Consider the following 15,127-nt stretch of genomic DNA (forward strand, 5'->3'; position numbering starts at 1 on the left):
TCTCGTGGAGCAGTGCTGTGTTTCCAGATGTCTAACCCATAGAGAATTGGACTAAGAGAGGTTGGAGAGGAACATATCATACATTTACTGAAATAAACATTCTGGTGTCAAGTGTTGGAGTGTTTAGATCAACGGGACTAATGAACACAATTTGAGACATTTCATTTCTAGATTTCCCGTCGTGTGTTGACCGATTTCTGCACAGTTTCCCGTTTGGTTGACAGGTTAAAGGAGAGGAGATGTTCCACACTCCGGATCAGTGGGTGGCGGTACTGCACTAGAAAGCTGGTTGACACACGCAATAAAAAACTAACGAAGAAGAAGAAGTCATTAACCGCCGTAAAGGTCACCTCCGCTAGGTGGCAGTAATGCCACGCCGGGGATGCTAACCGCCGCGAAGCGTCGCAGAAGAAGAAACGGAGGAAACCACCATCAGCTAGCCTTAACGACAAGTTGCTAACCGATTTTTGACACTTGACCAAGCCACGAGAGACCGGTAACCCCGAGGAGCGACCGGTTGCCGCGGCCAGCGTGTCATGCAGCTCTCTGAAGGGTAATGAGCCGTAAAGCCTCGGGGTCTCGGCTCAGCGGCGCCCACAAACTGCAGCCACACTGGAACGACTGGCAGCCCAGGTTGGTGCTCTGCTCCGGGGGAGCTGGTTCTCACACACCGGCGGCTCCGGGCCTATGCTGCTCCCTGTGTCCATGTCGGGGAGATGTGTGTCTGTTGACCACATCATTGCATTCTCACCATGACCACAACGTCTTATACATCGTAATCGTGCCCCGTCCGTCTCGCGCCATGTCTCGCGTGCAGCTAACTGAGCACGGGCTGCGCTAGCTCGTTGATTAGCTCGATGGTGCTAGCTGGCTGCTAACGGCCAACGGCAGCGAGCGAGCGTCCTCAGGAGGACTCGAGCGTCCCGCAGTGGGGGTCCGCATGAGGGCTCGCGCGAGGAACCACGGAGGAACCACACGGTGGTTCCAGCTCTTCGTGAGCAGTGTGACTGAAGCTAGCCCGCGCCGCCATGGTGCTGTCGGCGCGGGCTAGCTGTAGCCAGTTAGCCGCGAGAGTTCAACGTTCTCCACTTCCGGTGGTTCCGTTGACCCTCCAGGGAGCGCGCGGTCCGTTAGTCCGCAGACTCCGGGCCGGGAGCGCGAGTCCACCGGCCGGTGCTCCGGCAGCACGCTCCCCGAGTCAGCGTCACATGTGTTCACGTGCGGGTTCCCTCGCGAGGGGTGTAACGTCAGATGGACCGGTTCCTCAGAGTCCGGTAGAGTCCGGTTCCTCAGAGTCCGGTTCCTCAGAGTCCCTTAGAGTCCGGTTCCTCAGAGTCCGGTTCCTTAGAGTCCGGTACCCGGTCCAGTCCAAGTGGTCGTGATGGCCCAGATCCCGTTTAGAACCGAAGTTATTGCTTTTGACCACGAGCATGAAATATTGGTTACTTTCACTAGTCATGCAAAATATACTATACTAGATATAATATACATGTTTAGAGACTATATATAATATACATGTTTAGAGACTAGATATAATATACATGTTTAGAGACTATATATAATATACATGTTTAGAGACTAGATATAAAATACATGTTTAGAGACTATATATAATATACATGTTTAGAGACTAGATATAATATACATGTTTAGAGACTATATATAATATACATGTTTAGAGACTAGATATAATATACATGTTTAGAGACTATATATAATATACATGTTTAGAGACTATATATAATATACATGTTTAGAGACTAGATATAATATACATGTTTAGAGACTAGATATAATATACATGTTTAGAGACTAGATATAATATACATGTTTAGAGACTATGACTATATATACTAGCTCCTCCTTTAGAGATAGATATCAGCTCCTCCGTTGGCCCTCAGCTCCTCCGTTGGCCCTCAGCTCCTCCTTTGGCCCTCAGCTCCTCCTTTGGCCCTCAGCTCCTCCTTTGGTCCTCAGCTCCTCCTCCTCCTTTAGTCCTCAGCTCCTCCGTTGGCCCTCAGCTCCTCCTTTAGTCCTCAGCTCCTCCGTTGGCCCTCAGCTCCTCCTTTAGCCCTCAGCTCCTCCGTTGGTCCACAGCTCCTCCTTTAGTCCTCAGCTCCTCCTTTGGCCCTCAGCTCCTCCTTTGGCCCTCAGCTCCTCCTTTGGCCCTCAGCTCCTCCTTTGGCCCTCAGCTCCTCCTTTGGTCCTCAGCTCCTCCTTTAGCCCTCAGCCCCTCAGCTCCTCCTTCCTCCTTTGGCCCTCAGCTCCTCCTTTGGTCCTCAGCTCCTCCTTTGGCCCTCAGCTCCTCCTTTAGCCCTCAGCTCCTCCTTTAGCCCTCAGCTCCTCCTTTAGTCCTCAGCTCCTCCTTTAGCCTCAGCTCCTGCTTTGGTCCTCAGCTCCTCCTTTAGCCCTCAGCTCCTCCTTTAGTCCTCAGTGGCCTCAGCGCCCTCAGCTCCTCCCCTCAGCTCCTCCCCTCAGCCCTCAGCTCCTCCTTCCTCAGCTCCCCCTTTGGCCCTCCGCTCCTCCTTTGGTCCTCAGCTCCTCCTTTGGCCCTCAGCTCCTCCTTTCCTCAGCTCCTCCTTTGGCCCTCAGCTCCTCCTTTAGTCCTCAGCTCCTCCTTTAGCCCTCAGCTCCTCCTTTGGCCCTCAGCTCCTCCTTTGGCCCTCAGCTCCTCCTTTAGCCCTCAGCTCCTCCTTTAGCCCTCAGCTCCTCCTTTGGCCCTCAGCTCCTCCTTTGGCCCTCAGCTCCTCCTTTAGCCCTCAGCTCCTCCTTTAGCCCTCAGCTCCTCCTTTAGTCCTCAGCTCCTCCTTTGGCCCTCAGCTCCTCCTTTAGTCCTCAGCTCCTCCTTTGGCCCTCAGCTCCTCCTTTGGCCCTCAGCTCCTCCTTTAGTCCTCAGCTCCTCCTTTGGCCCTCAGCTCCTCCTTTAGTCCTCAGCTCCTCCTTTAGTCCTCAGCTCCTCCTTTGGCCCTCAGCTCCTCCTTTGGCCCTCAGCTCCTCCTTTAGTCCTCAGCTCCTCCTTTGGCCCTCAGCTCCTCCTTTGGCCCTCAGCTCCTCCTTTAGTCCTCAGCTCCTCCTTTGGCCCTCAGCTCCTCCTTTAGTCCTCAGCTCCTCCTTTGGTCCTCAGCTCCTCCTTTAGTCCTCAGCTCCTCCTTTAGCCCTCAGCTCCTCCGTTGGCCCTCAGCTCCTCCTTTGGCCCTCAGCTCCTCCTTTGGCCCTCAGCTCCTCCTTTGGCCCTCAGCTCCTCCTTTGGTCCTCAGCTCCTCCTTTGGCCCTCAGCTCCTCCTTTAGCCCTCAGCTCCTCCTTTAGCCCTCAGCTCCTCCTTTGGCCCTCAGCTCCTCCGTTGGCCCTCAGCTCCTCCTTTGGCCCTCAGCTCCTCCTTTGGCCCTCAGCTCCTCCTTTAGCCCTCAGCTCCTCCTTTGGCCCTCAGCTCCTCCTTTGGCCCTCAGCTCCTCCCTCCTTTGGCCTCAGCTCCTCCTCAGCTCCTCCGTTGGCCCTCAGCTCCTCCTTTAGTCCTCAGCTCCTCCTTTGGCCCTCAGCTCCTCCTTTGGTCCTCAGCTCCTCCTTTGGCCCTCAGCTCCTCCTTTGGCCCTCAGCTCCTCCTTTAGCCCTCAGCTCCTCCTTTGGCCCTCAGCTCCTCCTTTAGCCCTCAGCTCCTCCTTTAGCCCTCAGCTCCTCCGTTGGCCCTCAGCTCCTCCTTTGGCCCTCAGCTCCTCCTTTAGTCCTCAGCTCCTCCTTTGGCCCTCAGCTCCTCCTTTGGCCCTCAGCTCCTCCTTTGGCCCTCAGCTCCTCCTTTGGCCCTCAGCTCCTCCGTTGGCCCTCAGCTCCTCCTTTAGTCCTCAGCTCCTCCTTTAGCCCTCAGCCCTCAGCTCCTCCTTTAGCCTCCTTTAGCCCTCAGCTCCTCCGTTGGCCCTCAGCTCCTCCTTTAGTCCTCAGCTCCTCCTTTAGTCCTCAGCTCCTCCTTTAGTCCTCAGCTCCTCCTTTGGCCCTCAGCTCCTCCTTTGGCCCTCAGCTCCTCCTTTAGTCCTCAGCTCCTCCTTTAGTCCTCAGCTCCTCCTTTAGTCCTCAGCTCATTCGTTGGCCCTCAGCTCCTCCTTTAGTCCTCAGCTCCTCCTTTGGCCCTCAGCTCCTCCTTTGGTCCTCAGCTCCTCCTTTGGTCCTCAGCTCCTCCTTTGGCCCTCAGCTCCTCCTTTAGCCCTCAGCTCCTCCTTTAGCCCTCAGCTCCTCCTTTAGTCCTCAGCTCCTCCTTTGGCCCTCAGCTCCTCCTTTAGCCCTCAGCTCCTCCTTTGGCCCTCAGCTCCTCCTTTGGCCCTCAGCTCCTCCTTTGGCCCTCAGCTCCTCCTTTAGTCCTCAGCTCCTCCTTTAGTCCTCAGCTCCTCCTTTGGCCCTCAGCTCCTCCTTTGGCCCTCAGCTCCTCCTTTGGCCCTCAGCTCCTCCTTTAGTCCTCAGCTCCTCCTTTGGCCCTCAGCTCCTCCTTTGGCCCTCAGCTCCTCCTTTAGTCCTCAGCTCCTCCTTTAGTCCTCAGCTCCTCCTTTGGCCCTCAGCCCTCAGCTCCTCCTTTAGCCCTCAGCTCCTCCTTTGGCCCTCAGCTCCTCCTTTGGCCCTCAGCTCCTCCGTTGGCCCTCAGCTCCTCCGTTGGCCCTCAGCTCCTCCTTTAGCCCTCAGCTCCTCCTTTAGTCCTCAGCTCCTCCTTTAGTCCTCAGCTCCTCCTTTAGCCCTCAGCTCCTCCTTTAGCCCTCAGCGCCTCCTTTAGCCCTCAGCGCCTCCTTTAGTCCTCAGCTCCTCCTTTAGCCCTCAGCTCCCCCTTTAGTCCTCAGCTCATTCGTTGGCCCTCAGCTCCTCCTTTAGTCCTCAGCTCCTCCTTTGGTCCTCAGCTCCTCCGTTGGTCCACAGCTCCTCCGTTGGTCCTCAGCTCCTCCTTTGGTCCTCAGCTCCTCCTTTAGCCCTCAGCTCCTCCTTTGGCCCTCAGCTCCTCCTTTAGTCCTCAGCTCCTCCGTTGGCCCTCAGCTCCTCCGTTGGCCCTCAGCTCCTCCTTTGGCCCTCAGCTCCTCCGTTGGTCCTCAGCGCCTCCTTTGGTCCTCAGCTCCTCCTTTAGCCCTCAGCTCCTCCTTTGGCCCTCAGCTCCTCCTTTAGTCCTCAGCTCCTCCTTTGGCCCTCAGCTCCTCCTTTAGCCCTCAGCTCCTCCTTTGGCCCTCAGCTCCTCCTTTGGCCCTCAGCTCCTCCTTTAGCCCTCAGCTCCTCCGTTAGCCCTCAGCTCCTCCGTTAGCCCTCAGCTCCTCCTTTAGCCCTCAGCTCCTCCGTTGGCCCTCAGCTCCTCCTTTAGCCCTCAGCTCCTCCTTTAGTCCTCAGCTCTTCCGTTAGCCCTCAGCTCCTCCTTTAGTCCTCAGCTCTTCCGTTAGCCCTCAGCTCTTCCGTTGGCCCTCAGCTCCTCCTTTAGCCCTCAGCTCCTCCGTTGGCCCTCAGCTCCTCCTTTAGCCCTCAGCTCCTCCTTTAGCCCTCAGCTCCTCCGTTGGCCCTCAGCTCCTCCTTTAGCCCTCAGCTCCTCCTTTGGTCCTCAGCTCCTCCTTTAGCCCTCAGCTCCTCCTTTAGCCCTCAGCTCCTCCTTTGGTCCTCAGCTCCTCCTTTAGTCCTCAGCTCCCCCTTTAGCCCTCAGCTCCTCCTTTAGTCCTCAGCTCCCCCTTTAGTCCTCAGCTCCCCCTTGGCCCTCAGCTCCTCCTTTAGCCCTCAGCTCCTCCGTTGGCCCTCAGCTCCTCCTTTAGTCCTCAGCTCCTCCTTTAGTCCTCAGCTCCCCCTTTAGTCCTCAGCTCCCCCTTTGGTCCTCAGCTCCTCCTTTAGTCCTCAGCTCCCCCTTTAGCCCTCAGCTCCTCCGTTGGCCCTCAGCTCCTCCGTTGGCCCTCAGCTTGTGAATGCATGTTTCTGTGTCACATGACCCTTTCCCCTCACTGGTCATGAAGTGCTCCTCCTGACCTGTTCTTGCTCCTGCAGCCAGTTCACAGACCAGTGGAGTGCATCAGTCACACTCTCCTCTAGAGGAGCTGCTGGGCCTCAGCTTCACCTCCAGTGGTCACAAAGGACATGCTGGGAGATCATTGGTTACATTATCCAACCAATGAGAAGCTGCTTCACCACACGGTCTTCAGCTTGAGCTGGTTCTGAAGTGTGTGTGTGTGTGTCAGAGTTGACAGTGTCTCTTCCGGCCCGGACCCAGTGAAGTCCAGAGTGCTCGGTTCCTCCTCGGTGTTTGACGTGTCGCCCTGCAGCGACCCCGACCAGCCGGCGGCGCCCAGCGATGCCTACGCTGCTGCAGAGCCACAGCAGGAAGAAGGTGAGGCCCGCCCCGAGTGTCCCACAACGCATCAGCAGCTCCTAAAGACGCTCACGGTCGAGTTACACGGCCTGTTCAAACCGGCTGGTTTATGCCACCTGGAAACTCAGTTCCTTCAAACGCAGAGCAGCACTTCCTGTGGAGGCGTTCTGATCCATCCAGAGCATCAGTCTGTGATGGGGAGGTTTACGGCTCTTCTTTCATCCAGTTGTTGCTGAAGCTTGACGCCCTTAGTCTCCATGTGTAGCCGCTGGCTCAACCGCCCGGTACGGACAGTTACTCGTCTGATTGAATCTCAGACCACTTGAGGAGTCTTCATGTCGTCGACTGTTTGGAGGACTTGGTGGGTCTTTCTACTTCGTCGGTACCTCCAGACCTCGGGGGTACCTGCCCTTCTTATCCCAGCTCAGTGAATCCCCTCATGATGGGTTAGTGGTGCTGCTCTCTGGTACTTCATAGTGTGCTTTAGACGTTACTCAACCACAACATCCAGCATGTATAGGTTTGATCCCCGTGTTTATTCATCCATCAGCTCTCGTCCCCTGTTGCTCTAACGTGATGTGTTCATGAAGTCCTGCTGCGTGTCCTCAGATGCATGTGAAGCTGGTCCCGGTGGCAGTGATACTACGTTTGGTTGGCAGTCGGTGGGGCAAGAGTTGAGGCCGGATGATGTGACCCCGGACGTGACCCCTTTTCAGCATGGAAACCGTGCGTTAGCTTCAAAGGACATGAGGAAGTTGCAGGGTAAGCTATCCGGCATGCGTTCTCAGATGTGGCTCCTCCTCTCTGCAGGAGCTGAGCTCCTCCTCCAGGAGCTGATGAATATATATGTATGTATATATATGAGAGTGAGAGTGTGCTCATGTGCGGCTGAGCGATGCGCACGAGCCGAGAAGTGTTGACGGGGGGGGGGTGACTTCAATTGTAGGTAGACGAAAATTACAGGGTGGTGGGCCGCCACCCTGTAATAATGGTAGGGGGAACACTGATATATATATATATGTGTGTGTGTGATGTCCTCAACAAGTATGAAGCAGAACTAGAGGTTATTTCTTCATGGTGGAGGAAGGACATGAGAACTGCTTCCACGGAGTCAAGCCGCAGAGATAAGCCACGCCCCTCGCGGATCTTTGCGACGCCTTTGGGCTCGATCACACCAGACGCGCCTCTCAAAAACGCGTCGCTCGCAAAACCATTGAGTCCCTCTGGTGCGCGACTTTCAGACGCCAGGGTTTTTCCTGGGTCAAAATGGGTCTTCGGTGCTCCCAAAAAATGTTTTGGCGCGCGCACGGTCTGTGTCGCTCTGTCCATTCACCTCACAGTATTAATCAGACAAGAAGACTCGCTTATCAACTCCATTACTATTGATCCAAACAGAACGAGGGTTCGGCTGGAGCCGACTTGAAACATACTAGTGAGAACATATTCGCTGACGTGATGAACACAGGTTTTTTTTTTTTTTTTCCCATCGCAGACTTTTTTTGTCATAGGCGCTCGGGGAAAATGGCTTAGGCGCACGCCCACATTTTTGCCTTTTTTTTGCGTTTTTTCAGGGACGGTTAAAAGTTAGAATATTCTCAACTTTAAGCGCGAGGCGCACAACGATCAATGTCACACTTGGCCAAGCCAGCCAACCGAATCAAGCAGGAGGCTTTCCTTCCTGTTTTCCTGAGGAGAACCTCATATTATATTTGCGGTATTTAATGACGAGGAGCTTTATAAATCTAAACACGACTCAAACTGACTCGCGCTCGGTCGGAAGTGAAGCTGAAAGCCTCGCCATGAGACACAATTGGTGGAATAGATGGTGGTGTTCGCCGTACTCTTTACTTTCTTTTTTAAAATATCTTGAACCCAAAATCAACGGTTGGTTGCGCACGCAGGTCCGCTCCACAGGTGCACCGCGTTTTTGGTGCGGCTGCACTTTTTAGAGGCGCGTCTGGTGTGATCGAGCCCTTTGGTGTGAACGTGGCAAAAACACTGATGATGATGATGGCGTCCCTACAGACAGAGGCATGTCTCACCCTGAGGAGTCCCGGCTGGCCAACCTCCTGCGCCGCGTCTCCAGGGAGGACGACCGCGACCGCAGGCTGGCCTCCCTGAAGCAGCTGAAGGACTTCATCAGCCAGGGAGACAGCAAAGTGGTGCGTGCTCCTCGTCGCTTGTAGAGCATTCTAGAGGGTCTCTGTACATGAACCTGACCTGGGCCTTCTCCTGGTCCTCAGACCCTGGTCAAGCAGCTGGACTCCATCCTCAGCACCCTGAGTGACGTCCTGAATGAGGGGTAAGACTTCACCACACGTCTGGAGGTCACAACGCCAATGCTGCATCCTGCTGGTCCACCACGGGGTCTCCAATGTTGTCTCCATGTGTCCCCCATGTGTCTCCAATGTTGTCTCCATGTGTCCCCCATGTGTCTCCAATGTTGTCCCCCATGTGTCTCCAATGTTGTCTCCATGTGTCTCCAATGTTGTCCTCCATGTGTCTCCAATGTTGTCTCCAATGTTGTCCTCCATGTGTCTCCCATGTTGTCTCCAATGTTGTCCTCCATGTGTCTCCAATGTTGTCTCCATGTGTCCCCCATGTGTCTCCAATGTTGTCCTCCATGTGTCTCCAATGTTGTCTCCAATGTTGTCCTCCATGTGTCTCCAATGTTGTCCTCCATGTGTCCCATGTTGTCTCCAATGTTGTCCTCCATGTGTCTCCAATGTTGTCTCCATGTGTCCTCCATGTTGTCTCAATGTGGTCCTCCATGTGTCCTCCATGTTATTTCCATGTGGTCCTCCATGTGTCCTCCATGTTATCTCAATGTGGCCCCCATGTTGTCTCCATGTGTCCTCCATGTGGTCCTCCATGTGTCCCCATGTGTCCTCCATGTTGTCTCAATGTGGTCCTCCATGTGTCTCAATGTGGTCCTCCATGTGTCCCCATGTGTCCTCCATGTTGTTTCAATGTGGTCCTCCATGTGTCCTCCATGTGATCCTCCATGTTGTCTCCATGTGGTCCTCCATGTGTCCTCCATGTTGCTCCATGTGTCCTCCATGTGTCCATGTTATCTCAATGTGGTCCTCCATGTGTCCTCCATGTTATCTCAATGTGGTCCTCCATGTGTCCTCCATGTGTCCTCCATGTTATCTCAATGTGGTCCTCCATGTGTCCTCCATGTTGTCTCAATGTGGTCCTCCATGTGTCCTCCATGTTATCTCAATGTGGTCCTCCATGTGTCCTCCATGTTGTCTCAATGTGGTCCTCCATGTGTCCTCCATGTTATCTCAATGTGGTCCTCCATGTGTCCTCCATGTTGTCTCAATGTGGTCCTCCATGTGTCCTCCATGTTATCTCAATGTGGTCCTCCATGTGTCCTCCATGTTATCTCAATGTGATTCTCCATGTGTCCCCCATGTGTCCTCCATGTGTCCTCCATGTTGTCTCAATGTGGTCCTCCATGTTATCTCAATGTGGTCCTCCATGTGTCTTCCATGTGTCCTCCATGTTGTCTCAATGTGGTCCTCCATGTGTCCCCCATGTGTCCTCCATGTTGTCTCAATGTGGTCCTCCATGTGTCCTCCATGTGTCCTCCATGTTGTCTCCATGTGTCCTCCATGTTGTCTCAATGTGGTCCTCCATGTGTCCTCCATGTTGTCTCCATGTGTCATCCATGTGTCCTCCATGTTGTCTCAATGTTGTCTCCATGTGTCCTCCATGTTGTCTCCATGTGTCCTCCATGTTGTCTCCATGTGTCTCCATGTGTCCTCCATGTTGTCTCAATGTTGTCTCCATGTGTCCTCCATGTTGTCTCCATGTGTCCTCCATGTGGTCATCCATGTGTCCTCCATGTTGTCTCAATGTTGTCTCCATGTGTCCTCCATGTTGTCTCCATGTGGTCCTCCATGTGTCCTCCATGTGTCCTCCATGTTGTCTCCATGTGTCCTCCATGTTGTCTCCATGTGTCCTCCATGTGTCCTCCATGTTGTCTCCATGTGTCCTCCATGTGGTCATCCATGTGTCCTCCATGTTGTCTCAATGTTGTCTCCATGTTGTCTCCATGTGTCCTCCATGTTGTCTCCATGTGGCCCCCATGTGGTCCTGGTCTCACGGTCTGGTCCCTGTGCAGCAGCCAGCTCCTGTGGGAGCTGCGCCAGGAGGCGTCCTCCTGCCTGCCCCTGCTGGTCTCGGGTCTGGGCCACGAGGCCGAGCGGCTCTTCAAGTGGCTCTTCCTCAAGCTCACGGCCAGCAGCCGGGAGGACGTCAAGCTGCTGTACCTGGGGGCAGCACAGGGGGCGCTAGAGGCTGCTGGGGAGAGGAAGGCCTTCTCTCACGTCATGCAGGTACACACACAGAGACACACAGAGACACACACACAGAGACAGAGACACACAGAAAGACAGACACACAGAGACACACACACACACAGAGACAGAGACACACAGAAAGACAGACACACAGAGAGACACACACACAGAGAGACACACACAGAGACACACACAGAGACACACACACAGACAGACAGACAGAGACACACAGAGACACACAGAGAGACACACACAGAGAGACACACACAGAGAGACACACAGAGACACACACAGAGACAGACACACAGAAAGACACACACAGACACAGAGACACACACACACAGAGAGACACACACAGACACACACAGAGACACACAGAGACACACACACACAGAGAGACACACACACAGAGACAGAGACACACAGACACACAGAGACACACACAGAGACACACACACAGAGACAGAGACACACAGAAAGACAGAGACACACAGAGACACACACACAGAGACACACACACAGAGACACAGAGACACACAGACACACAGAGAGACACACACAGAGAGACACACATACAGAGAGACACACACACACAGAGACAGAGACACACAGAAAGACAGAGACACACAGAGACACACACCCACAGAAACACACACACACACAGAGAGACACACACACAGAGACACCCCCACATCCTCCGAGTCCTCACCATGACGACGCACTACATGCTACAGAGCGTCTTCTTGGTGGTGACTGGGTGCTGCTCTCTGATTGGTGCGTTCCAGCTGGTGATGAGCAACCTGCAGTCCATCCTGGAGAACGTGGACACGCCGGAGCTGCTGGCTCACAGTGTGAGGTGCATCCTGCAGGTGGCGCGCTGCTACCCCCACGTGTTCAGCACCAACTTCAGGGTGAGTGCTGGAGGGGCTGGGGTCAGGGGTCAGAGCCCTCAGGTGGGAGCCCCTCAGGTCAGAGCCCCTCAGGTGGGAGCCCCTCAGGCCAGAGCCCTCAGGTGGGAGCCCCTCAGGTGGGAGCCCCTCAGGTCAGAGCCCCTCAGGTGGGAGCCCCCAGGCCGGAGCCCCTCAGGTGGGAGCCCCTCAGGTCAGAGCCCCTCAGGTGGGAGCCCCTCAGGCCAGAGCCCTCAGGCCGGAGCCCCTCAGGTGGGAGCCCCTCAGGTGGGAGCCCCTCAGGTGGGAGCCCCCAGGCCGGAGCCCCTCAGGTGGGAGCCCCTCAGGCCAGAGCCCTCAGGCCGGAGCCCCTCAGGTGGGAGCCCCTCAGGTCAGAGCCCCTCAGGTCAGAGCCCCTCAGGTGGGAGCCCCTCAGGCCAGAGCTCTCAGGCCGGAGCCCCTCAGGCCGGAGCCCCTCAGGTGGGAGCCCCTCAGGCTGGAGCCCCTCAGGCCGGAGCCCCTCAGGTCAGAGCTCTCAGGTCGGAGCCCCTCAGGTGGGAGCCCCTCAGGTGGGAGCCCCTCAGGTCAGCTGACTCCCTGCTACTGTCTCCACAGGACACGGTGGACATCCTGGTGGGCTGGCACATCGACCACACTCAGAAGCAGGCGCTGACTCGGCAGGTCTCAGGTCAGTCCTGATGTCTTCCTAAATAACTGTAAATGTAGGTGTCCACCTTTTGGTCTCCTCGTAGAGGGGCGTGTTGGGTTCCCATCCCATGGCTCTTACACACCTTGTCTCTGGTCCCAGGCTGGCTGCAGAGTCTGGAGCAGTTCTGGGTGGCAGACCTCACCTTCTCCACCACCCTGCTGGGGCAGTTCCTGGAGGACATGGAGGCCTACGCAGAGGTAGGTCCAGAGCCGGCTGGGCTCCAACACGCCGTGTAAAGAGCAGCTGTTGACCGGCGCTGTTGCAGGACCTGAACCACGTGCTGGCGGGTGAGGTGCCGGATGAAGACATCCCCCCCCCCTCGGTGTCGCTGCCCAAGCTGGCGGCTCTGCTGAGGGTCTTCAGCACGGTGGTCCGCAGCATCGGGGAGCGCTTCAGCCCCTTCAGAGGACCACCCATCACGGAGGCCTACGTCACCGACGTAAGACGCAACCTTAAGCCTCAGGTCACATCCCCACGTGGGGTCTAGAGGTCACTAGAGGCTCCTCTGGTGGCCTCCCCTCTGGGGGGGGGGTCCATGCTGTGTGAAGCCTCTGTAGACACGGAGAGGTTCACTGGACCTCCAGCTGGCGCTGGGTGTACGGCCCAGGTGAGGCCTGCTCCAGTCTGACCCTCAACGTGTGCTGCGTTCCCAGGTGTTGAGCCGGGTTCTGTCCTGCGTGACCACGGCCAAGCAGGTCCAGTTCTCTGAGCCGGTGCTGACGGCGGGGAACGAGTGTGTGGGGGTGCTGCTGGCCGGCGTGGAGCCCAGCGGCCGGCTGCTGGAGGCCGTGCTGACCTACGGCCTGGACCAGCTGGGCTGCTGCCGGGCCTGTGGGCCGGACTACCACCTGGCCGTGCTCAGCCTCGTCACCCTGGTACTGCTGCACACCTCAGGACCCTCTACCTGCCCTCTCCCCCATGACCCTCTACCTGCCCTCTCCCCCATGACCCTCTACCTGCCCTCTCCCTCATGACCCTCTACCTGCCCTCTCTCCCATGACCCTCTACCTGCCCTCTCTCCCATGACCCTCTACCTGCCCTCTCCCCCATGACCCTCTACCTGCCCTCTCCCCCATGACCCTCTACCTGCCCTCTCCCTCATGACCCTCTACCTGCCCTCTCCCCCATGACCCTCTACCTGCCCTCTCCCTCATGACCCTCTACCTGCCCTCTCCCCATGACCCTCTACCTGCCCTCTCCCCATGACCTCTACCTGCCCTCTCCTCATGACCCTCTACCTGCCCTCTCCTCATGACCCTCTACCTGCCCTCTCCCTCATGACCCTCTACCTGCCCTCTCCCTCATGACCCTCTACCTGCCCTCTCCCTCATGACCCTCTACCTGCCCTCTCCCTCATGACCCTCTACCTGCCCTCTCCCCCATGACCCTCTACCTGCCCTCTCCCTCATGACCCTCTACCTGCCCTCTCTCCCATGACCCTCTACCTGCCCTCTCCCTCATGACCCTCTACCTGCCCTCTCTCCCATGACCCTCTACCTGCCCTCTCTCCCATGACCCTCTACCTGCCCTCTCCCTCATGACCCTCTACCTGCCCTCTCCCCCATGACCCTCTACCTGCCCTCTCTCCCATGACCCTCTACCTGCCCTCTCCTCAGATCGTGGAACAAGTCAACAACAAGCTGCCCGCCTGCTTCGTGGAGAAGCTGCTGGCTCCAGACTCCCAGCTGCTGAAGCTGCGCTTCCATCGAGAGAAAGAGGTCTGTGTGTGTGTGTGCACGTCTGTGTGTGACCCCACTGGGACCGGCACCCCCCCGGGGACCGGGACGAGGAGCATGACGTCCACCTGGCTCTGGGGGGAGAGGAGTCGTCACACCTGCGTCTCTCCTCAGGTGACGTCAGCGGTCCACGGCGTGTACCAGGCCCTGCTGAGCCTGAAGAACATCCCCACGCTGGAGGCGGCCTACAAACTGGTTCTGGGGGAGATCTGCTGTGCCCTGTCCAGCCTGACGGGGGCCCTGGAGCCCGGTGGACCCAGCATCCAGCACCCGGCCTTCGCCTCCCTCACCCTCCCCCAGGAGAAGGCCCAGTTCACCCTCATCTTCAACCTCAGCACCCTCACCACCATCGGCAACACCAAGAACTCCCTCATCGGGGTGAGTCTGATGAGTCTGAGTCTGTGGTGAATCTGCTCAGACCTACAAGACTCTGATACCGACTTGGTCAAGGCCTCGGCTTCATGTGGTCCAGGTGTGTCATGCTGCGGTTGATGTGTTCCAGATGTGGGCGTTGTCTCCCACGGTCTTCACACTGCTCAGTCACAATCTGATGCTGGTCCACTCTGAGCTGGCGGTCCACTACCCGGCCATCCAGTACGCTGTGCTCCACACCCTGTACTCTCACTGCACCAGGTGTGTGTGTGTGTGTGTGTGTGTGTGTGTGTGTGTGCGCTAACTGACCCTCTCTGTGTCCAGACACGATCATTTCATCTCCTCCAGCCTGTCCTCGTCCCCCTCCCTGTTCGACGGTGCCGTCATCAGTACCGTCACCACGGCAACCAAGAAGCATTTTGGCACCCTGCTGAGTCTCCTGGGAGGTCTGCTGGTGAAGGAGCATCTGTACCCAGAAGCCAGGTTCCTGTTTACTGTTCCTCACACGGCCACGGAGCCTGGGCAGTCCTCCGGCCCCTAGGGGGCGCTGCAGCGCGTTGCTAACCGGGCGTTGTGTCTCCAGGAGGCTGCTGCTCACCTGGGCCCAGGAGGTGTGTGTGCTGATGAAGCGCTGTGAGTCCTACAGCCCCCTCTTCGCGCTGCCCTCCTTCAACCAGTTGTGCCGCGGGCTGCTGGCCAACGGGCTGAGCGAGGACCCGGCCGTGTGCCTGCAGAGCTGCCGCAGCCTGCAGGCGCTGTGCTCGGCCCTGAGCACCGAGCTGCTCCAGAGGTGAGGGCCCGCCCCCCC

At 56.8% G+C, this 15,127-nt stretch overlaps 1 protein-coding gene across 3 annotated transcripts in view; it reads left to right on the forward strand.

The window, feature by feature from the left end:
- The first annotated feature begins 424 nt into the window (after window positions 1–424).
- The window catches only part of smg1 (SMG1 nonsense mediated mRNA decay associated PI3K related kinase), a 57,199-nt gene continuing 42,496 nt past the window's right edge, over window positions 425–15,127 (forward strand). For 2 of the 3 annotated variants that reach the window (XM_056407729.1, XM_056407730.1), the window contains exons 1-16: window positions 425–633; window positions 6,175–6,323; window positions 6,915–7,067; window positions 8,331–8,467; window positions 8,549–8,607; window positions 10,438–10,651; window positions 11,401–11,526; window positions 12,118–12,190; window positions 12,311–12,408; window positions 12,477–12,650; window positions 12,865–13,086; window positions 13,828–13,929; window positions 14,062–14,325; window positions 14,450–14,580; window positions 14,644–14,802; window positions 14,903–15,109. In XM_056407729.1, coding sequence (XP_056263704.1) covers window positions 557–633; window positions 6,175–6,323; window positions 6,915–7,067; window positions 8,331–8,467; window positions 8,549–8,607; window positions 10,438–10,651; window positions 11,401–11,526; window positions 12,118–12,190; window positions 12,311–12,408; window positions 12,477–12,650; window positions 12,865–13,086; window positions 13,828–13,929; window positions 14,062–14,325; window positions 14,450–14,580; window positions 14,644–14,802; window positions 14,903–15,109 — 2,345 coding nt within the window. In that variant the 5' untranslated portion in view covers window positions 425–556. The remainder of the gene's footprint in view (window positions 634–6,174; window positions 6,324–6,914; window positions 7,068–8,330; window positions 8,468–8,548; window positions 8,608–10,437; window positions 10,652–11,400; window positions 11,527–12,117; window positions 12,191–12,310; window positions 12,409–12,476; window positions 12,651–12,864; window positions 13,087–13,827; window positions 13,930–14,061; window positions 14,326–14,449; window positions 14,581–14,643; window positions 14,803–14,902; window positions 15,110–15,127) is intronic. The other variant, XM_056407731.1, reaches the window with a different exon arrangement.

This window comes from Pseudoliparis swirei, chromosome 23 (assembly GCF_029220125.1).
Source record: "Pseudoliparis swirei isolate HS2019 ecotype Mariana Trench chromosome 23, NWPU_hadal_v1, whole genome shotgun sequence".
Classification (NCBI taxonomy): domain Eukaryota; kingdom Metazoa; phylum Chordata; class Actinopteri; order Perciformes; family Liparidae; genus Pseudoliparis; species Pseudoliparis swirei.